Here is a 24,359-nt window from a genome sequence, read left to right as displayed (position 1 = left end):
AATTAGCTAAATTGTTTTCATCCAAACTATAAGCTACAGTAAATCTATTATTCTTTTTAAATATGAAAAGAACTATAGCAAGTCTAAAAGTATTTTTTAAGATTATTATATTATAGATATGATATTTTTATTCATATAAGATTTTACTATTTATATATATATGAGATTATTATATTATAAATTGTTAGATTGTGAAAATAAAAATGAATATGATTTGTTGGAGGTTATTAAAGATTATGAAAATAAAATAAAAATTAATAAAAAAAATATAAATAATAAAAAATAATAAAATTTTATTATTATAGAGAGTGTAATGACTAATCTAATGTAGATTTTAAATTTTAAATGATTAGTTAAAGATAAAAAAATTACATATTAATTAAAATTTAAAGAATAGGATAGCGAATTCAATACTTCTCTTAGTTAGTATACAGTTACAGTGCCGACTCGAGATTCAAGACTCAAGACCACAAGAGGATGAGTATAAAGAAAAAAAAAAAACCTGGGGGAGATATGAATCCCGCACCAACCTCCAAGCACACCAACCCCAGTCACATTTTGGATCCACGTAACCAAACCCGGAGGACCATAGAAGAAAGGGTTACCTTCGAAAATGGAGGGTAGGTGGGAGTTGCTTATATATAAACTCAAAACCACTCCCACCAAATTCACCAACCGCCCTTCTCACAGATCCCTCCCTGTTCGTTGTTGTCTGAGACTTTAATCGATGGCTTCGTCCTTTCTCTCTACGAAGCCATTTCTCGGCTCCTCCATAACCGACGACGCCTTCTCTGGACTCCGTTACCTGCCCTCACATCTTCTTCGTTCCCCCGTACACATTTCCATCCGTACCTCTACCCCCAAGAAGCTCCGTCAGTCTCTCCTCTTCTTCTCCTTTTCTATATTTTCATGAGATTTAGTCATTTACTCTTTATTGTTATTCGCAGTTCTTCTTCTTTTATTTTATTTTTATTTTGAATAATTCCTGACTTTTGTTCAATATATCTTCTGAAATTTTCTTATTTAGTGTGAATTGGTCGACTGCGATTTGCTTCTAAATTGATTTAACATTAATAATTCCGGTTGTTGATTAATAGAAAATAAAAAAGAAGAGATAAAATAGGAGTAGTGCGATCGTAGGATTAGACTAATAAGCTGGGATTCTGACATTTTAATGCTGAATCGCAGAGATTCAGGCAGCTGGGAGTACGGGCGGGAATTATTTTCGCGTAACAACTTTTGGAGAATCGCATGGAGGTGGCGTCGGTTGTGTCATTGATGGATGCCCTCCTCGACTCCCCCTCTTAGAATCTGATATGCAATTTGATCTTGACAGAAGGTAGTGAGTAGATGTTATGGAAATCTTCGTAATACTCATTACCGATGAGCATTAAGTCCCTTACTTACAAGGGAGCATTTTTATGATATGATATTAGGGTTTGAAACTTGAAATAGTGTCGTACTGATTTCTCTTGATGAGAAATTTTTTCAAGGATTAATCTGAGTAGTTGCTGTGTCCAGGAGGCCAGGTCAGAGTCGGATTACCACACCGAGGAAGGAGACTGATACCTGCCGAATACTTTCAGGCGTTTCTGAAGGTCGAGTTCTTTTTTTTACATCGCTATTCAGTAACATATACTTTTGTGGCACTCAGCTAGAAAGTTAAAAAATTGTCTACTGCAGGAGTGACTACTGGAACACCAATCACCGTACTCGTACCCAATACTGATCAGAGAGGACATGTAAGTATTTACTGCTATATGGTCATAATATCGTGGGTTTGAAGAGGAAACGTTAGTGGGGATAGACAAGGAAAAAAGGAAATTTTATTTGCAACTCTGCTTATGGACACGCCAAACACATAACTGATTAGGAAGCTTGCCTTAGCAACTAATAAATAAATAGATGTATTTTACTTCTTTATTATTGATGTGGTCCCACAATAAGTAGCTGAACTGAAAAAGAAAAAGCTATTATAGAGTGTTAATAGACAGATACTTCTTGTGTGTTTGTTTTTTTTCCTGCGATATATACTTGTCTTACCCCAAATACTTGAGCACCTATCTTTTACCTATTAAAAAAAAAACACTTGAGCACCGGTTAAGGGGTCTTTATGTTAAGTATTGTTTTGACTGGACAGATGTAATTGTGGGTGCATGTAGATGAAGAATGGAAAAAATCTTTGAGTGGTTTTTATACAGCACTTGAAATGAGTGTATTTTCCCGTTGAATGATTGATCTTTGAAGTGGATATAGCTTTATAATTTTATTTTAATTTTTACATAGCAGTGGCTTTTGTGACGGATCCATTTCTGGTTGCTAGTATATTTTATTTTAGGTGTAAATGTAATGGAATCATTCATCTTTTTGGAGGGGTCTAAACTCCTCTTTAGTTAATAGATGAAATGGACTAAATCTTGGTATGCTCAATTCAAAGTTTTTGCAAAGAGGCGTGCTGACTAGTTATTTGTGTATGAATATGAATCTAGTGGCCAATGTAATTTGGGATGATATAAGGTTATTTCTAATCCACACAGTTTAGGGGATAAATATACTGATGCTTGAGCAACATAGGATTTAAATTATTTTCCTGCTTTTATGATGCTCAGATCTCCAATAATATTGTTCCAGGATTACAGCGAAATGTCATTGGCTTATCGGCCTTCTCATGCAGATGCAACTTATGACATGAAGTATGGTGTCAGAGCAGTACAAGTAAGTCTTTTGCACCGAATTTATATCTTACCATTCACATTTTGGAAGATCAAATTTAATTGGATCTAATTCATGTGAATTCCATGGGAATTCTATCTGTAATTGAAGGGTGGTGGTAGATCTTCAGCAAGAGAAACAATTGGAAGGGTTGCTGCTGGGGCTGTTGCCAAAAAAATCCTCAAGAGCCTTGCAGGAACTGAGGTGTGTGTTTTTGTGAGTTGTAGGCTCAAACTCTTTGGGTTTGTTGTCTGTTTCTATATGATTACGAGGGCTCAATGAACAAATGAGACACTTTCATGTCAGTGTGCATGAATATGTTTTCCTCTTGGTGCGTCTGTATATTCCTGTTGCTAATACAATGTGTATAAACTCTAGTTTGTTTACTCATTTTTATTTAAAAAAAATGCAAATGCTAGTCAGTCAAGTGACTTAGGTCTAACTAAATTATTAGAAAAACTAAAAGCATTCATAGAAATATGATATGCTGCGCTCATTTTGCTGGTTGTAGTTTGTGAGGTTGTTTTCTTAATGCTTTTTTATTTCTTCTTCAGGTTCTTGCTTATGTCTCTCAAGTTCATAAGGTTGTACTTCCAGAGGATTTGGTTGATCACGATACACTGACACTTGATCAGGTAAAATAACTGATGTTGCATTCCTGTCCCATATCTCTATCCTATGTAGAGAGAGAGAGAGAGAGAGATTGTAACTTGTCTGCTTATATTAAAAATAGTTTTTAGTATAAGCAGACAAGATATTTATCTCTCTTTCTCTCTGTGGTATATAAATTTATTTTGATTCTTATGTACTAATGTTTTTTTGTCTGACATGGTTTGGATTTAGTGATTGAGGAGTCTTGGGTGCACTTTGATTAATTCTCAATGTAAATTTTCCTGACTATTCCCTTTCTAAAACATTACCAGATTGAGAGTAATATTGTCAGGTGCCCAGATCCAGAATATGCTGAGAAGATGATTAATGCTATAGATGCTGTCCGTGTGAGAGGGGAATCCATTGGTGGTGTTGTCACTTGCATTGTGAGGAGTTGCCCACGTGTAAGAACCCAACAAGTTTGCATGTGTTTATTGCACCTCGACACCTAAAGTTTTGGAGGGCACTTTCTTGACCTTACTGCTGAAAGCTTATTAAAATGAATTTTCTGAAATATTATGAATATTTACGAATCTTTAACTGAAGGTATAAATTACATTATTTTGTATCAGGGCCTTGGTTCTCCGGTCTTTGACAAACTCGAAGCTGAGCTTGCTAAAGCTGTTATGTCATTACCTGCAACAAAGGGCTTTGAGATTGGCAGTGGCTTTGCAGGTAGAGAATTTTGCATTGCACTAGAAAGGCTATATTTATAATGTTTATTGAATTCTTCATGGGTTCTAATACTTTGTTTGTGAAAACCTTTCTAGGTACTTTTTTGACTGGGAGTGAACATAATGATGAGTTTTTTACCGATGAACATGGAAGAATCCGAACCAGAACAAACCGCTCTGGTGGTATACAGGTATTGTTATGTGATTGAATTTGGTGTTATTTGATGTAGGATGACTTATTTAAGACTCTCTCCCCCTCTCTCCCCCTTTGGGAAAGTATGGTTCACTGAGATGGCCTGTGTTGACGAGCAGGGAGGAATATCAAATGGGGAAATCATAAAGATGAGAATAGCTTTCAAGCCAACAGCTACCATAGGAGTAAGCTCTCTCTCACTCTCTCTCTCTCCCCTCCCCATACACACAAACCTCTGGTATGCTTGATTTTTTAGTTTCTAGACTTCCCATTTCATTGAGGTATGATCTTTTCCCAGTACTTGTGTGATAAGCTCTCTGTTTTATGGGCAACGTGGAGGGGTGACTTGAAATGGCCTGTAATCTTTGCCTACTTGTGTAGGTCATACATGCAATGTGGTATCCTTAGCGATGTATATAAGTATTTTTAAATGATATCCTCGGCAGGATTCATTGAGCTTTAGGTTATAAACCGAATGTGTACCTTTCTTGTGAGATGTATGGTACAACGTAAGCCCACTGTTTTCTAGGTTGAAAAGGCAGCTTTTTTAATCAAATTTAGGTATTGATACCTATTTACATCTTTTCTTTTCTTAAATGAGTATACTTATTTACATCTAACATGTCATTCATGTTATCATGCTTCGATTAATAATTTGAGTTAATATATTTTACGACACTTATGCAGAAGAAACAACATACAGTGAGTAGAGACAAAAAAGAGATGGAGCTAATAGCTCGCGGTCGTCATGATCCTTGTGTTGTCCCACGAGGTATGTCCCTAGTTTATAGATCGTATTTTATTCATCGCCTTGGCCCGTCTGACCAATTAAGGTTATCCTCCTGCCCCACCCCTCTAGTAGGCTGGAATTCTTCTTGTTGTTGAGTATGACTCACCACATCTTACTGATCGAGATCTTCCTTCTCTTCAGTCTTTTTAAAAATCATATGCAAAATATTTTGTGTTAAAGTAAGTTTGTTTGGTTGGGATGGTAATGCAGCTGTACCAATGGTGGAAGCTGTGGTAGCTCTGGTGCTTGTGGATCAACTGATGGCACAATATGCACAGTGTAATCTGTTTCCAATTAATCCAGATCTACAAGACCCCTTGTTTTCTCCGAGGCTTGAGCTTGAGCTTGAGCCTGAGCCAAACAACGTACCCGTATGATGGATGACAAAGCCAGCTGTAGCATTTATATATTACCCTTGGCCCTTCAACTCAAGTGTAATTTGTATTAGGGAAAAGCTGGACTTGCATGTCTATGTGAATGCCAGTTCAGTGTATTCGTTTTTGCTTTTACCTTGTCTTTCTTTTTTGTTTTTTGTGGTTGTATGAATTGTTGGTAACTTAAGATAATTGATTCGGTAATGTAATGCGAAATAAATGACAGCCTGAGAGGCTGTCTTTTTATGGGAATCTAAAGGATTTTGTGACTTTATTTCATAGCGCCAATATTGGATCAATGGCTAGCTTGCTCGGCCCAAAAGAGACTGGCAAATAAATATAGCCCTAGCTCCTGGTGCTATACCAATTATTTGATTAAAAAAATACGCTTTAGTAATTAATAATTTAAAATAATTATTATTTGAGAGTTAAAAAAAATTATTTTCGCAAATGAAAAATGTTTGAAACCGATTTAATCAGTCTCGCTTAGCTATAGTTCAGGGAAAAAGAATAATAGAGAAAGGGCTCCAGAGACCCGGCCCCCTGGGTATGTAGGATGCCTCTATTTGTTTTGTTTGTGGGTCAATTTATGCAATTTGTGGTATACTTGATGTGGAATATTTATTATATATATATATATACCTCAACTTTTTCCTTTTTTTTTTCCAGTCTCCATCCTCAACGATAAACATCAATTCTATTAAAATTGCACTCAACTACCATCATGACTTGACAATGCATTAATTATTAAGATTTTAAAATTTTATATATATATATATATAGACACACATATCTAGAAGCAGCCATACGGAGAGAGAAAATTATTTGAAGATATTTATATAATATATTATTCATATAGAATAATTTAATTTATAAAATTAAAATTTTAAAATTTATCTTAAGAAAAACTCTTTATACAAGAGAATTTGCGCAGGTATGCGCACGAATAAAATGCGGGAGTCTACATGAAACTAATACGGTGCGTTTTCGATTTTTCCCCTTCTTAGTTTCTGAAACCCATCTCGTGCTCCCCCTCCATCTCCCTCCTCCATCTCTCTAAAGTTTCCCCTTCCCAGTATCTGAACCCTAACCCCCTCCATCTCCCTCCTCCGTCTTCTTCTTCATCATGGCTGGCAGCAGAGGCTGCGTCGGTGAAACCGATTGGAGAGATTGATCCTTTGTTGAAGGACTTGAATGAGAAGAAACAGAGCTTCCATCGATGATACCCTCTTGAGATTCTGGGATTTTTTTCAAATACTGTGTTTGTGGGGTCATGATTTAGATTTGTAGTTGTTCTTTTTTTATCTGAATTATTTTCGTGGGCATGTTTTCGTAGGAAGCAGAGGCAAAAGTTAAGAACATGAAGGAAGAAATTGGTTAAATATTTGGATTTGGTTTATATTTGGGCACAAATTCTAAAATTCTTATTTGGTTTGAAGGAAACTCAATAGTGTGAAAGTTTTCGAGTATATTCTTCCCAAACAGTAATGAGAAAATTTGCACTCAAGCAAACCTGGGTGTGTGGGGCAGGGGAATGGGGTTTTTTGGATTCAGATTTTTGTGTATAAAAGTAAAACAATTAAATGAGGGATCTTGGCTGGTTGTGTGGTGGGGTGCCATTTGAAAATGCTAGACACTTTGCGCAAGAGATGGATTACAGTGATGAGAACTACAGATGGATTACAGTGATGGAGAACTACAATTTCGAAGGTTCACGAGTTGAAAATTGTTTGAAGTATATGTGTGTGCAGAGTTTTCTTTTTCTTATCTTTATTTGCTTTTTCCTTCTTTTATTTAGTTTTTTTTATTTTTATTTTTTTAATACATGTTGATATGGCATCCTGCGCAGCTCTCCTACGCAAAGTCTTCTGTACGTAGCGGGACTGTAAATTAAATTATGACATGTGAATGGTGTGATATAAAGATCTTCAAATAAAATTATTAAAAATAAAATATTACAAGCTGGTAATTTGTTTCTATGTCCATAATTGTAGCATAACTCTTTTAAAATTAAGAGAAATGAAATTATAAATTCCAATTGGTATGGTTTGCGAGGGGCTTATTCATTTATCAGCCTCCACAACGCTTGCATAAAAAGCCTTTGCCTAAGCACAACATGTGCCATTTTTTCTTCTTTCTTTTATATGACCCTTTTTATGAAAGGCTACTCCATATTCCACTCTCACTCTTGAGTAGAAACTTCAATGTTAAAGGAAAACTTTTGTATTATTCAACCTTCTATCTTATAACTTTCCCCATGCTCAAGGAAAGCTCCTTAAGGAGGAGGAGGAGGAACTTTCAAACCCTGTTCTGAGAGCAAAAGATCGCGATGTGTTGTTGTGTCTGTCATGTTATTGAAAGCATATTACCTCAACGTGGTCCAGCGTCCCTTACACCAATCAAGCAACAAGGTTTCCAACCACGGCACGTATTAGGATACGTGCTATTCAAAGAAAACTCACCTTCTTTTTATTTTCAATGAATTCATGAATATTATCTTTTATTTTAAAATGTGTCACCTCTAATCATTTTAATTAGTATGAGGCATTATAAATGAATATAAATTTGCTTAAAATATATTATATCGACAAATATAATTAAATCGAAAATAAAAATATAATCTTTGTATATGATATAAGATCAGGTGATCGGTATACTTCCTAAAAAAAAAAAAGGTGATCTAGATACATTGTAATTGATCAATCTATAAAATAGTGGGAGTCACCATCATCACCTCTATCGCGACCCTAAAAATAGTTTATAAGTTTTGTGTGAATAGGGGGATGAAATTGTCTTAAATGTTTAAAAAGGATAGGCCTTAAAGCAGATTCCTTCTTAAAGTTCATCCACTGTCCACTAAATTACAAAGACAAATGGCATCGTGTTTGATGGATACAAAAGACATTAAGGAAAAGAAGTTAAGAAGAGAAGATGACAAACAGGAAATTACCCATCCATGTCCTTAATAACGAATCGGCAAACCTTAAAAACGAATTTTAGGTCCGACATTGTCACCTAGAACAATTGGGTCATAGCTTCTTTCTATAGGTTTTGACAATGAGTAATTTTACTCATTAGCCACTATTCACTCCATGGCCAGAGAAAACAAGTGCATTTCCCCCATGTTACTCCTCGTGTTTCTGTTTTCACCCTCCATCTATCTATCATGTGTGAACTACCTGATTAGACACGAGACAGACTATTGCATGAAGAAGGGTAAATAAGATAATTATAAAGAATTAAAAATTCTTTATAATTTTCTAACCTTAATATCTTCTTTAATTCAAATAAAAATAGATCGTACTATTTAGTCTATGTTATTCCTAATGGCAGAAAATTCCAATACTAGTTAGTCCAAAAAAGCTAAGGAACCACCACCGCCCATCATCATGCTCACCGATCAGCTTTTCTAATAGTCAACAAAGGGACCATAAGAAAGTTGACTCGACAACTACAAAAGCATGATAATGAAAGACAATTTACATTTACAAGATAGAAAATTCAAAGTAGACCCAATATTAAACAAAGGTTGAACATATAAAAACTATGCAGTAAAACTTCTAGAAATGGTCCAACTACTAGCCGCCAATATGCAATCCCAGACTCAGGACAATTACAGATGCCCAATCTCAATTCTCTTGTCCACTCCCACCATCTATATTGAAGAAAATGAAAAACAATACAGACAAAGAATTTTAAAAAAATACATGAATCTGTCGAATAATTTCGGCCATGTTTCTGGGCTTTCATCACAAGTAGCCCACCACTCACTCAAGTTTCTTGAGAACAGTATGAAAAGAAACAGAGAAAACAAAAGCAGTTCCAAGATAGAGAAAGAAAAGGAAGAAAGGTAAAGTAGGGCATGGGAAGAAATATGGAAAAGTTTTCCCACCCTAGCATCTCAATTTGAAATGGAAAGAATAAAAAGATTCACACCTCATACCAGTTTGACCTAAGGAAAGCTTGAACTATATAACCTACTTTTTCTTTTCTTTTCTTTTCTTTTTTCCATGGTTGCAGCTTGCCATTGACACATTGTAGAAAGGTGTAGTGGAAACCACAATTGCCGTCCTTTAGCAGACAAAGTATCATCCCATTAGATCTTCCAACCTTTAACACTACTTGTTCTTTTCACTCGATTCCCTGGCCTCACCTTGTCTTCTTATATCACTTCCAAAAAGTAGAGGCCGCTGTTATATTGTTTTTCTTCTTCTTTCTCTCCATTCTTTTTTCACCTGCATCTCAGACACAGTTGATCATTCAAACTCCGGAAAAACATTCAGTATGGCGTGCATAAGATACGTGAAAGGCATGAAAAATACACAAGATAACAAAAACATGAGTTAAAATTATAAAAAAAAAAAAAAAAAAGACTTTAATTATCCTCCTTGCATAACTAATGATAACTATTTACTGGCTTATGGGAGTGCTTCCTAGTATTTACTGGGTTTCAATTATTTGAAGTGTTCAAAATATAATATTGCTTTATCCCAAGTTATAGGTTATTTTAAAATGACACGATTATAATGGAATAGTAATAAAATCAAACTTTGAAGTATTATTTACATTATATTAAAGGAGATATGATTTCTAATTAATAATTTAATATTTTTTAAAAATAGTAATAATAAATAAGAAAAAATTAGATTTGCACTTATATGTGTAAAAACTCAAAAAGAATAAAAAAAAAAGGCATTTTAAATTGAAATGGGCTGAATATTAACGGGTTAAACTTCAAACTCAATACTCAATAGACTACTAAAGGAAAAACCAATTCCCTTATCATAAAACAGTGGGGATGTGACTTTGTAGGCCAAGGTCTTGAGGAGCATAATCACACAAAAAAACTCTTTTTTCCGGACCACGGAACTACCTTTACTTTGGACACCCCCACACAAAGATCTGAGTATCTGCCAATTACCAAAATAACCTGGCATCCAAACCTTTTCAGGTGTTTCATTCCAAATGACTAAAATGTCACAGACATCTATTACAAAGAAGTATTTTTTTTTTAAATGTACTTTCAATCTTCTTTAATGTTTTTTTTACAACATCATTAAAAAACACTTTTTTAATCATTAAGTAAAAAAACTATCGGGATCACTAGTATTTTCCAACAAAGAATTGTGTAGTGTCAGCCAACTGATAACAGCAGGCACTTAAAAAGTTCAAACCCAACATTATGTATATTTCCTTCTCACCCTTCTATCATACATTAAGTAACAGCAGCAGCATCTGGCTTATAAACTAAACTCGATCAGAAAATCAAGGAAACGACATGATGGGCATGTAAATATGCAGAAACTGACTACCAAAATCTGTTCGTTATATAGGAAAAAAAAAGGAATAGAAAGGGAATGGCTACCTTCTTGGTTTGTAATACTGTTTGGTAGTTGTCTAGGTGTGTTTAGGGGAAGCTTGTTTGAAAGCTACAGTGGGAGCTATTCTGGAACTCCTCATTTGATGCTCCAAAACTAGTTCTCCGGCAAACCAGTCGAGCTTCTCAAAATTGCTCTGATCTCCAATCCTCTTGCCTCCAAAGAGCACCGACTCAACATTTTTCTGTTTTAACATCTCCTCTGCTAATCCATTGAGTATCTTTACATTGCTGGGACTTGAATCTGTATCTATATTGGGTCCACACCGATCGAAGCTTGACCCGTTTGTCTGTCATACCGTCATTTATTGAAAAGGCGATTCAATTAGATATAAATATAATTCAACTACTAGCTATATTAAAATCAAATTCCTCAACAGTCCAGGCAAAAAAAGAAAAAACAATGCAAACCAAAATTCTCAATAGATTGGGCAGAGGGATTCAGAACTAAGTAGACCCAGTTAACAGAACAGAAGCTCTGGAATTCAATGGCAGAATAAATAGCTATATTGAAATCAAATCCCCCTATAGTAACATACCGAATGCTTAGTCACAACACGCTGCCAATTCCATATTCCACCAATAATTTAGTTACATAATTGCTTTGGATCAATATACCAAAACTCTGAAAAAAAGGAAAGCATAAGGTAGGACTGAGTGACCTGACCAAGTGCTTGGCCAGGAACCAAACTGGGAAAGTGCATCGCATTCAATCAGTGATGCTACGTAATTGACAACTCCATAGGTGAGAGGCACAGAGTGATGCTACCTTAATTTTCTTCTCTTTTTTCATGTATTTTTTTAACCATCATAAATATTTAAAAAAAATAAAAAAATTCACAATATCATTAAAAAAACACTTCTTTAATTATTAAATAAAAACAGTTTGCATTTCTGGAGGCACAATTGGGCTCCAATCTCCCCTTGAAGCAAGACTATGAAGTGATATTGCAAGGACAGGCTGGAAACTTATCTCTAAACAGCAACATTTATATTTAAGAGAAGCCTACTGCCTTTACTGAATGAATGCCTGTGGGGAATAGGGACCAACTAGTTTACATAAAATAATTCTATAAAAAATTAATATAATTTAATGTGATTCTACATGTTATAAATTTAATTTTATTATAAAATAAAACCAAGAAACTACTTTAAAATTAATATTTATATATATATATTTTTTTTTTTTGGGGAGCGGACGTTCTCAAAATGTCAAACCAAAATCACCCACTTAAAAGATGCAAAGTCCAAGGTGAAAAATGACTTTTAGTGTAGTCTTCAGTTTGAGTAAACGTAAATTCTGTATTAAATGAGCAACGCGCCGCCTTACCTGAATGCGGACGTAATTACTGCTTCTACACTGGCTGAAGGCCATGGCCACGGACTGGTCAACTAAGTCGGCCGAGCCGTCCCCCAAGATACGAGCCATAGGTCGAGCCCACTCTTTGGCCGTCCAATTCTTGATCTGGTCGCAGTCATGGTTCACCTCCAGAAGCTGACCCGTTCCTATGGAGAGCACCAACAGGTCCTCCACCCCTCGTACGAACGGGAACTCTTGTTTGTTATGCAACACGTGCGTGATTGCCGCTGCCGTTGGGTTGCTCATGGCTAAACCGCCGTCAACTGCCACGCACCGGGTTTGGCCGTCGATGGACCGCATTTGGACCGGCTCGAATAGGCTCGGTTCCGCCGAAGTGGCGCGGCAGACCTCCCATAGCCGGAAGTCGAAGCTGTCGGTCTCGAGCGCGTCGGCTCGGGAGAACAGAAACGGTGCCGTGCTGGACAGGTCGTAGCAAGGGATCAACACTGGTTTTAACGTGTCTTTGAGCGTTAGGTTCCTGTTGTTATCCGAAAAAGCCTCTTTCATCGCTTTCTCCAAACCGACCGCGGATGCGCTGGTCGATCTATATGACCCACCTCTGATTAGTCGCCTGAAGAAACCAGCGCCGTTAGAACCGGAACCAGAAGAGCGGTAAAATCTCTTCCCTTGTTCAGCCAGAAACCTCCACGTGTCGTCAGCCTTGAAAATTGGACGTCTCTGGTCTTTCGAGGAAAAGAGCATGGCGGTGAAAATACCTCCGACGCCGGAGCCGGTGGCGACATCGAAATAATCGGCGATTCTGGCTTCTGAATTACCGGATTTCACTTTGAGCGCGTTTTCCAAATATGCCAAAGCTTTACCGGAAAGAATGCCTCGCATGCCAGCGCCGTCGATGCTAAGAATACAGATTTTACCCCTCTGGTTCTTGATCGCCGAGACGCTATTATCGACGGTGGCCGATTGCACTTGGGCTTGAGATTGAGGCTGAGCCTCGGTGGCCGGGGGGGCTATCGATTTGGGAACCCAGAGCTTCTGATCGTCGTAGCCGAAGAGGAACTTGCTCTCCAGGATGGAGAAGATTTCGTAGCTGAGCTTGTCGGTGTCGATGCTCGGTTCCTGCATTTCCGACGGATTCGAACCCATTTGCTCGAAGACTCAAGTTTCTTATAGAAAGAAGCGCCTCGTAATTTGCTCTTCGAGGAACCCAATTTTAATCTTCGTTTTAGGTATTAGATTCCTTCCCTTGCATGTCCATCCGTACACACACCTTTAACAGAACTTAAAGAACGAAACCTGTAAAGAGTTTAAAAAGCCTCTCTCTCTCTCTCTCTCTCTCGCACAAACATGGCGGAGCAGCAAGAGGTCTTTTATTCTTTCTGCAATTTTCTTTTTATTGTTACAAAATAATAAGAAAATGGGGTTCAGGAATTTAGGTCTCAAATCTCAGTTTTAAACGTGTTTTCCAGCTTTTCCTCCCGAATTAGAACATTCTATAACACCGCTTAATATTGATAACCTCAACCCAACTTGTCCAACTCGTCCCCTTCTAATAGAACGCACCCAAACAAGAATCTCCAAACGAAGCTTTCTTTCTCCGAGTTTCCTCCTAACCAAACACCGTCACTCTAGTTCTGCTCCAAAACAATTATATCTCTCTCCCAAAAATTAAAGAAGAAAGAGAAAGCAGAGAAAGAACCCTCGCAACCCCTTGGCACAATCCCCTTCCCCACACTCTTCTTTCTCTTCCCCGATTTGTTTCTTTTTAGCAAAGCACGCCAAATTAAAGCAATGGCGCTCTACACACATATATGGGGAAAACTCAACGGACAGACCAACCAACGAACCAGCAAAAACAAAAACCAAAAAAGCCAAAGAAACCAGTGGAGGAGGCAAGAACGCAACAGTTGTAGAGCATGTCTGTTTTTAGATACGAAGCTTTTAAAAGACCCCATTATATATCTATTTTTCTCCCCACCCCCATTCTGCGATTCTGTAAATAATTTTCAACTTCCATATTTAATTGAGAATTTTTTTTAAAATTAAAAATATCTTATAGATAATACCAAGTCAAATACAAATGAGACAAAATGTAATCTATATTAAATATATAAAGAGATTATAAATTTTAAATATTTTAGTAGAATATATATCTTTTAAAAAAAAATATTTTATTCTTAAGCTAATGTATAAAGTACATCATTCATATTATTTAAATAGTAAAATTAATTTATATGATTCAAATTTTAAAATAATAACCTTACAACTATTTTATATCTAGGTAACAATTATACATGAAATAGAGGGTGCTTTTGTAACTTTATTAAGTGAATTATCCGCATCTATTTATAAATAAAGTTTTTCCATAAAAAGATAAATTTCATGGAAATAAAGGATTTAGATGAAAATTAAGGATCCGTTTAATGCAAAGAGTATAACTGTAAATAGTAATAAAATTGTTTGAATTAATATATTTTATTGAGTTTTAGAAAATGAGAGAAAAAAAATTAAATAAAAATATTATAAAATTGTTTGATATGTTTTTTTAAAATTTTTTTTTATTTTGAAGTTTGAAAAAATAGTATTATTTTTTTTTCGTTTTATTTGTGATGATTAAGTAATGATTAGATGAAAAAGTTTGAAATTAAAAATATTTTATATTTTAGTGATGTTTTAAAAAATAATATCTAAGAATATATTGCTACCCGTATCTTATGGGGTAGGGTAGCCCGCCCTTGCATGGGCAGGGGGTGGGGGTGGGTTTTCCACTCCCAGAACCCGTCCCGCCATGCAAGGGTGAGACAAGCGGGGCCCTGCTGCCCATTCTTATAAAAAAATTTAAAAATTAACAAAAAAAAAAAAGATAAATAACAAAAAGAAATGAATTTATAATAATAAAAATAATATACAAATTAAGAGAAAATGGAGTACTACGTAATAAATTAATAATAATAATTAAGTTATTACAATAATACAAATTAAGAGAAAATAATTACAAAATTATAAATATAAAAGGGACACATTATATCAACATTACAAATAACAAATAAGTAAATTATTGAATACAACTAAGTGAGTTGTTTGACATTTGGAGCGGGTGGCCAAGAGTGAAAAGACATGTAATTAGTATTATCTGCTGTGAGATCTGAAATATTAACAATTTAATAGGAAAACAAATTAGAACAAGAAGCAAAAACTAAAATTACAAACATATATTAGAAATTAAAAAATCACAAACCAAAATTTGACTAACCATGATGAAATGAGATCAATATGAGAATAAATCATTTGAATTTTGGTCCATGGGCTTGAGATTAGAATTGAGGCTTGACTTCGCATATGACAATAAGATTATAAAAGATGAAAAAAATACAAGAAACATAATTAGATACCAAAAATTATATAAATATAAAAAATAATTAAGGAACAATACAAATTGTACAAACCTATGGCAAATGGTAATGGTGGGTCCAATACCACGAAGTCATATTGCAGCGGAGGTAGACGTCTTCTTATGTATTGCTACAACAATTAAATTTGAAATTAATCCGATAGAATGAATATAAATAAATCAAAATAATAAAATGAAATCAACGATTGTGAGATCCAGGTTGATCACCACCATTCTCCTCGTTGGTCTCCTTAAAGTCAAGAACATCCTTAACGTGAGTTTTCGTCCCGTTAATCAAATTCTGCATATAAATCAATGCATATACAGTAGTAGCAGACAATGAATTTTGATATCATTTTGTCAGATACAAACCGACATCATTTTATGATTGGAAATAATTCTTTTATATATAAATATACACACACATGTATATTTATAATAAGTGAGATGAGGGAAAATCGGGGCAGGGCTAGGCCCCCTTTGTCCCCTGCCTCTGCTGGAGGGCCAGATGCGGGAGGGGCCACCCATTCCCCACATCTAACGACACGGAGCCTCGGGTGTGGGGCTTGCAGGGCCTCGCTGCCCACCTTTATCTTCAATAGATACTAACAATGGGTCCAATTCTTTACTAAGCCTGATTTTACAGTTCAAACCAGTGACGAATAGCTCACCGACGGTTGTGCATTGAGTTCTATTAATGGGATCCAACAACCAGTTATGAGATGTGTATGTGATCAAGGATCATATTCGAGAAATTTTTTAAGCTCCCGAGCACTACTTTGTCGTAATGTGTGGGGACATATCCATTTGTCGACACGGAAAAAAATCCATTAATACAAAAGTAATGTTAGGTACAAGTGTCGAATAAATAAATTTATATAAGTTCTTTATAAAAAAATGGATCCCAAAATTAAAGCAATAAAAAAATTATGAAATGTGTCAAGTAAAGTTAAAGGAAAATGATCTGTATAATTTTAAAATTAGTGCAATTTTTTTAAAAAAATTAGAATAAACATTATTTAAAAAAAAAAAAAACTTATTTTTTTTTAATGATGGACTCCAAACTACAAGAGTAACGTGTAGGATTGTGAACTCTAAATTAAATGAATAATTTGATGGATTGTGATATGTAAAAAAGTCCAGCTTGTCCACTAAAATATAAAAATTATTTAAAATACACTATATATGTTAGTATCATTAAAAACGATAAATCTAGGACAAGCCATAATATTTCTCTTTTTAATATTGATTATTGGTGATTTTCTATATTAGAACGTGAACAAATAACGTCTATGCCTGCATATGTCAAGATACATATTTTATTAAAGAAAATGATTTATACACAATATTTTAAACAATTATATTTTTAAATAAGGAGTATTTTTATAAAATATTTTATAAAAATAACATCATTTTATAAAAATACTCTTATTTTATAACATTATTATGTAATGTGTTGTGGATATATCATTACTATTTTATTAATACCAACCTAGAGGGTGCGCCAACCAGGCCAATTAAACTATATATGCACATGCTTTTTTCATGACACTGATATGGGATGACGGGCTTTGTTAGGCAATATGGATAAGGAAAGAGAAGTGTATAAAAACACAAAAAAATAAAAAAAACAAAAAAAGAAACCCATAAGTTATAACTTCTTATTGCAATTATTCTCGCGCAATGTTCATTTTGGTATACTTTATGTGGACTTTACGGAATTGTATATTAATGCAATTTATCGTAATAATAAAGTGTGTGAAAGAAGATTCAAGATAGATGAAGAGGGCAGCTTTATAGGGAAAAATAACTTTTGCAATTTAGAAATGATATTTGCGGAGTTATAAAGTGCGCATGCACACTTTTTTTAAAAAAATAAAAAAAATTAAGTTTTTAATTGTAGACTTTATTTTTTTTAAAGTAATGCGTAGTGTTTCCACAATCCATGACTGTATCTAATTAAAAGATTTTTTTTCCATTTATGTTCCCCATTCATTTAAAATTAAGAATAATGTTATATATAGTCGTGAAGTGCGTAAGCGTCGTGCAGTTATTTTTTTAAAAAAATTAACTATTAAAAAATTAATTTTTTTCATATAGGTCCCGTATTTATTCAATTTTTTCAAAATAATTACGCAACGCTTATACATTCATGACATGCAACTATAATTTCTCTAAAATTAAAGGCCGGATTCTTTTCATTTGTGTCTTAAGACAAAAAAAAGTTATACTAGTTATTAGTGATATTTAATAATTTATCATAAGAGTGATGATTCAAATTGTTCTTGGATTACTTTTTAAGTGATTTGGCATGTATTAAGGCATCCCACCGCCTAATCTTTTATGCAGCATTATAGTCGCGTTCGGATAGAAAAGCCATCTTAGATGGTCTCTCTCCCTTACCATTTTTGTGAAAGAAAATAATAATAGTAACGATGGTGCTTCTTTTGAAATTGTCGTAATTAATACGTGGGGATGAAACTGTCCACGAACGCCAAGGAACCGTATCATGTGCTCGTATTTACAACTGAACAAGGCAAGGCATCCCACGTTTAGGAGCTAAAATTCTTTCGTGATTTTTCCTTCATTGTTCTTTATTGCCTACTTACTTTGTTCGGCCAAGTCGATTTTCAATTTAAGTTTTGAGATAGCTTTCCGTGTGCACAAAGTTCCACGAAAAATTAATACTCTAAGAGATAGTCTTAAAAAGAGAAAAAAGAGTGCACTAATGCCTAAAGTGATGTGCTTTTATAGTGGAAATACTCAATTAGTTATAGGAAATGGATGCCCCAAGTTGGGATTGAATTGATTGAAAGAGCCTTCGATGACACTCATCATTTTCGGCTCAATTAATGTTTCTTTATAAGAGTTTAGATAATTAGCGGATTCCAAGAGCCAAGGATTACTTATCTCGCAAATCAACAAAATTAATTTAGTCATATAAAAATAAATTTATAAATTAATATGATTAATATGATACATTAAATTATAAAATTATTTTTATTATAAAATAAATCTAACAAATTTTATAAAATTACATTAATTTATGAGTTTATTTTATGTTTTTAACAGTTCTCTTATTTCGAATTCACCAAGAGATCATTCGAGTCATGCCACTAAAGGAACGGTGGAGAATTAAACTTGATGGGTTAGAATCGCAGTGATCTTCTAATCGTGCGAACAGGTCCTGCAATTACTTGTTTATTGATCATATTGAAATCGTGCGAGACTTGGGTAGCGAAATATAGAACAATTACCAACCAAAACAATAGGCTGACGTTCCTATAGTCTTGACAATGAGCACATATGGATGATAAAGCAACAACTATGTGCCCATTTCTTTATCGAATGAACAATAATAATATCATACAAACTTGTTACCTTGAAGTACTGCTGCAAAGCTGGTGAATCGTGATACAGGGTTGTGTTTATCTTTTCAAAGTACACTACAATGCATAACGTTTTGGCATATTAAGGAGAAATTATTTTCTTTATTATTGGTTTTGTCATCTCAATTATACTGTTCATGTGGTGCATTATGAGTGGTTTTATATGTTAATTACTTAAATGATCAGTTACTTAAAGAACCTGTTTGGATTCAGAGATAAAATGAGTTGAAATGATTTGTGAATAATAGTGAGATTTATAAATTGAAATTTATGAATAGTAGTGAGATGACAAAATAAAAAATAAAAGTGTAGATGCAAGAGTTTGGCTAGGACTAAGTGACTAAGATTATAGACTTCATCTTATTTTTTAGTTTTATAATTTGGATGAATGTAAAACACTTTGATTTTATTTATTGCTATTTTGAGTTTATCTATAAGTTATTAGGAAATGTTTTAGATAAGTCAAAAGTATAGAATTCGAGTTACAAGAGTTTTGGTATTATCTAGAGAAGAGTTTGAATGAGAAACTGTTTCTGCTGAGAAGATAAAGTGTCAGGTGTTAGCATCTTGTCAGAAGAGTCCGTCGTGATAGAGTCAATTCGTCAATAGAATCATACTGCAATTCAAACTGTTTTCAAATTGTTTATATAAATGATTCTATTAGTTAGGATCTACAGAGACTTCGATTTGGAGATATTAGAGAGTATATTCCGAATACATATATATGAAAATTTTCGAGTTATTTTTCTCTCATCAAGTGTGATTGTGTTCTTTGTTGAAGGTTGAGTGATCGTGATTTAGTAATTGGAGTTATAGGAGAAAAACGAATGTTTGAAAATCGTCAAAAGTTCTGCCTGCTACTGCGGTAGAGATAAATGAGTCATTTGTCGTGTCAAGTAAGAAAGTCAATTGACAAAGATTTTATAATTGAGACTTACTTGTACTTGATTTTCAAATAATAAAATTAATTTTTCTAGATTTGGTTGGCCCTTAAGATTTTACCTTTAAAGAGTTATTTAGAGGGTTTCTATTCGTTACCAATATTGGTATTATACAATTTATTTACTCTATGTTATTGATTTATTATTAAATAATTACTTGGTTATTGACTAACCAATTTATTGAGTGAATTGATAAATAGTTGTATTACAATACAAGGATATTTAGAAAATTTCAAAAAGTAATATTACTCTTGAAAAAATAAAAAATAAAAAAAGACAAAAACTAGCTCATGTAATTGTTTCAAGTTTTCAACCATGTTAAGGATGAATGGATGATGAGAGGAACATGATTGTAGTCAGAACCATAAGTTCAGCCCTACTCCTGACTGTAGCATCTCCAAACAAAGGCCCAACTGCTCTAAGAGTGCCTTGTGACAAACTGTTGCATGGACCTCTCTAGCTTGCTACTTACTAAAAAGAAAGTGTCTACCCCATCAAGTAACAGCTCTTCAAATGTCTTTTGCTCATCCATCTCTTCACCCTTTCACCTGAAAACGTTGTGATATGGAACTTAGTTTCTGTACTAAATTCTCCTCTCCTCTAACATATAAGTCTTTAGCAGAGCAAGTCTGCCGTCGTATAGTCTTGAATTATGAAGGCAACTTTCACTGCCTCAACAATTAAAAACTGAAATCCATCTTCCCAATTGGACTCTCTATAGTATAAACATCTATGCCCATCTTCAAATCCTTCGCCATCTCCCTGAAGAAAAGCATGCCCACATCCCCACTTCCAATGATTTCTGCAATTCGAAAAAACTCACAGGGGGACTGGAAGTAATGGAGAAAATCCTCTGCAAGTTTGACCTCTTGAGGTTGACTTAATGCTGAACTGGAAATGTAAACAAGACTTTGGAAACTCTCACCATGGAAAACCCTATAGCTAGATCTCTTCTTTAATCAAGCTTTCGGTGTCGTATACTTCTGTGATTTCGTTCCATTCTTTAAATATTTGCCGAGAGAAAGCTGCATCGTTTAAATATTTGCCGAGAGAAAGCTGCATCGCTAAAGACAACGAGATACATCTCTTCTCTGGTCTAGAATTCAATTTTCTGCTCTCAAAGTTAGTTCATAACCATGGAGTTCAATATGAAAGTCTTTCCTCGAACCTTTTAGAGGGCAACATAGGTCTCCTCTATCATCGCTATTTGCAGATTTGCGTCTACATTTTTTTTTTTTTTTGGTCTTGGCATCTCATTATCTCATTTTGTTGATCTTCATCAACTGCATAAGAATTAACTTAATATTTTTTTAATCTTCTCCCAGCCATCTGCCAAAGTATCAATGCTCTCATTCCCATGTATACATCGATGTATGAATATAGCCAAAACTTTATCCCAGCTCAGCATCCCATTACACTAAAATTGTCCAATCTCACAACAATTTCTAGGATTTTTCTTGTCTTCGTTTGGATCTTTGAATGAGCTCAATTCATCTCAGTTGGATTCTATTTTAGACCTATTTCAACATCCAAACACACAATTTCTAAATTATTAAATTTCATTCAACTCAAAACCTCTTTACACATAGGATCTATAATATTCTTTAACACAACATCTATTTATCACATGGAATCCATAACCTTTTTCAACTTCACATAAATACATTTAAATTGATCTTAATATACAAACACATATAAATTCATTTTAGCTGAACTTCACAAAATTTACTCTAATATTTTAACTCACTATTATTTATAAAAAATTTAATTTATCTTAATTCAACTCAACTCGGCTCAAAATGTGCAGACGGAGCCTGAAAAGTCATCCCCGAAGAAGTTCTCGCTTCAGCCTATTCAGATAGTAACCTTGCCTCCGACTCTTCATCATCTTAGTTTTATGTCTGCTAGCTATTCATGTGTATTGAAGATAATATCAAATAATTTTGATTTAATTTTTATAATTATAAAATTATTTTGATTTATTATTATTATCTTGATTTAATTTTTATAATATTTAAGATATTTATCTTAACTTATCTTCGTATAATTTTTCTATTGATATATGTCATATATTCAGTAATAATTAAGAAAGCAATAATATAATTCCTTAAAGTCTCTTTCTCCCTTCTCCATCTTCATTTATATTTTATTTTATTATGAAAATCGAATCGATAATATCAAATCTTGATAATTCGAGTTCTGAGCTATAATATATTGCAATAAATACTGTATTAAATGTTGCCCATAAGAATTAGGACATACAAAAAGACTGCCTGTAACGTCTCTGTCTCTAAAAAATGTAAAAATGTAAGAAATCGATGATATCCAACATTCACCACCAAGTATGCATTACCGCCAACACAGAGAACTCTAATGACTGAAACCTCGTTGAAGCGCTCGGCAACGCACGCCCTCTCTGGATTTTACTTTGTCGTGTGCTTCATCCAATATTGCATGCTGCACAATCGACATCATAGTCGAGTCCCTTATGGAAACTCAACATCAGCCATCCTTCCTACCAAAAAATAGAAGAGGATGCTACACGCACAAAGACTACAACTTTGTGGAGTATGGGAGCCGAAAAGAAAAGAAAAAGTTTTCGATTTTGGAACAAAATTCTTTTATGCGTCAATTCATGGAATGAATGAACAGAATAGAATAGAATAGAAAAGGAGCAATCTTGAGGTGGGCAGAAGTTAAAGACAAAATTAACTTTAAATTCGAGAGAGTAAAATTCGTAATACAACACATTAAATAACTTAGTTATTTTAAATTTGACAACTTCCTTAATAGGCAAACGAACGAACTTTGAATACTATTTCGTCAGCTATGACACAACATTTGCAGCGGCGCGTGCATCGGAGGCGCGTTTGGCACGGCTCAGAAGCCATTCCAACATGTCCCCAAACACCAGCTCAACGTTCTCCTCAGGCTCGCCAACCAACTGGTGCCACATGCCAGGGTACACCTTTAGCGTCTTATCCGTACTCGCGGCGCGTTTATACAGATCCTCTGCGCACGCTGGGTCGCACACCACGTCTTCCCCGCCGTGAACTATCAGCAACGGCATCTGCACCTCCTCGAACCTACCCTGCAGCTCGCTGCACACCCTAAGCAGCTCACGCGCCGTAGCCGCGCGGGGCCTCGCCACCGACCTCCTCGGGCTTGCCAGCGCCAGCTTCCTCTTCCACTCCTCCTTGAAGGAGAGGTTGGGTATGGAGCCCCGCGTAGGAACCACGCGCCAAGTGGGTACCAAAGTGGCGACCAAGGAGAGGAAGTGCTCCAACGGCCATGGCGGCTTGATCTTGTCGCTTATCCCGCACATCGCTCCGTTGAGAATAAGGCCGTCCCAGGCGCGGTCCTTGCGGAGCGTGATGAGAAGGGCGATCGCACCGCCGAGGGACTCGGAGTAAAGAAAGGAGGGCAAGGATGGCGGATGGCGAGCACGGAAGGCGTCGAAGAAGGAGATACAGTCGTCGACGACGGGGTTGATGTCGGGTATGTGGGTAACGAGGCCATCGGAGAAGCCGTGGCCCTGGTGGTCGATGGCGCAGGTGGCAAAGCCGGCTTTGGTAAAGAAAACGGCGGTTAGCTGGAGGAACCAGCTAGACTCGCCGGTAAAGCCGTGGACGAAGCATATGGTACCGATGATGTTGGTAGGGGGGAGAGGGGTCCACCACTGGGTGAATAGGTTGAGGCCCCTGGAGTTAGTGATGTACTCGGAGCCGTGACTCACCGAGTGGCGAGCGTAGAACTCGTCCGGAGTACGGGATCCGAAGGGACTTTCCTCGTTGGCCTCAGCCACTGGGTGCACCATTCTTCTCGCTAAGCCCAAGAGTGCACCGGAGACTGAAAAATTGGTACAGAACTCAGCGCATAAGACACAAGTTTCAGATCATCAGATGATAAAGTGGAACAAGTATTTATGGTTTATGGTTTGCCACCTTATCAAACTCATGGTACCGTGCTTCGTTTCGTTTTTATGGTTTGCCTCCCATAAATATCTCAACTTATTAAATATAAATTGGACTTTAGGTTTCATAGGTTATAACTAAAGTAAGAATAATAAGGATATCATTTTTATTATAATTAATTTCATAATTATTTTTTGGAATATCTTTTCTTCAAATTTATGCACTATTTTTTAGTCTCTATATATATATATATAGATAAATCACATGTCTCGGGATGGGTTGTGTTACGTAGCAAAGAGCAAAACAGTATGAACATCTAAACTGTAAAGATGCGGAGGACCAATTGATGCAGTTATGTGGAGCTATATTTAGCCTTTGAATAAATGTGAATGAGTCTATTTTCATTAGCACGTAACGTGCATTTCGTGTTATAAATCTCTAGGCCGAACATAAACACGGTGTCGTTTTCACCCTACATATAAAGGTTATTACTTGTACGGTAATAAATAGACCCATCCCATCAGACACTATAATTTAATGCATTGTAAAGAGGGAAGTTGCAGTTTTTTAATGGCCATGGGCAGTTGGCAGTTGGCACTGGTGGCACTGACCAACTACCCATCCATGCCAGCCCT

At 35.4% G+C, this 24,359-nt stretch overlaps 3 protein-coding genes across 3 annotated transcripts; 1 reads left to right on the top strand and 2 right to left on the bottom strand.

Moving 5' to 3' along the window:
* The first annotated feature begins 517 nt into the window (after window positions 1–517).
* Window positions 518–5,668, top strand: LOC109008978 (chorismate synthase, chloroplastic-like). Its single transcript, XM_018989295.2, has 13 exons — window positions 518–872; window positions 1,189–1,339; window positions 1,522–1,598; window positions 1,684–1,742; window positions 2,632–2,715; window positions 2,824–2,916; window positions 3,267–3,347; window positions 3,636–3,767; window positions 3,936–4,038; window positions 4,134–4,228; window positions 4,350–4,415; window positions 4,918–5,002; window positions 5,231–5,668. The coding sequence occupies exons 1-13, from the start codon at window positions 728–730 to the stop codon at window positions 5,395–5,397; spliced, it is 1,338 nt and encodes a 445-aa protein (XP_018844840.1). The 5' UTR covers window positions 518–727; the 3' UTR covers window positions 5,398–5,668.
* A 3,339-nt stretch (window positions 5,669–9,007) lies between these two features.
* On the bottom strand, window positions 9,008–14,021 carry LOC109008977 (patatin-like protein 6). Its single transcript, XM_018989294.2, has 3 exons — window positions 12,102–14,021; window positions 10,760–11,061; window positions 9,008–9,629 (listed from the first exon to the last, which is right to left on the bottom strand). The coding sequence occupies exons 1-2, from the start codon at window positions 13,233–13,235 to the stop codon at window positions 10,792–10,794; spliced, it is 1,404 nt and encodes a 467-aa protein (XP_018844839.2). The 5' UTR covers window positions 13,236–14,021; the 3' UTR covers window positions 9,008–9,629; window positions 10,760–10,791.
* Window positions 14,022–22,496: 8,475 nt separating this feature from the next.
* Window positions 22,497–23,913, bottom strand: LOC109008961 (caffeoylshikimate esterase-like). The gene has a single exon (XM_018989270.2). It carries the CDS (start codon window positions 23,625–23,627, stop codon window positions 22,638–22,640), a length of 990 nt encoding a protein of 329 aa, XP_018844815.2. The 5' UTR covers window positions 23,628–23,913; the 3' UTR covers window positions 22,497–22,637.
* Between the last annotated feature and the right edge of the window lie 446 nt (window positions 23,914–24,359).

The sequence above is a fragment of the Juglans regia genome, chromosome 12 (genome assembly GCF_001411555.2).
Source record: "Juglans regia cultivar Chandler chromosome 12, Walnut 2.0, whole genome shotgun sequence".
NCBI lineage: Eukaryota > Viridiplantae > Streptophyta > Magnoliopsida > Fagales > Juglandaceae > Juglans > Juglans regia.
Note: the sequence above shows the minus strand (reverse complement) of the source record. Positions and strands in the feature narration are given on the sequence as shown.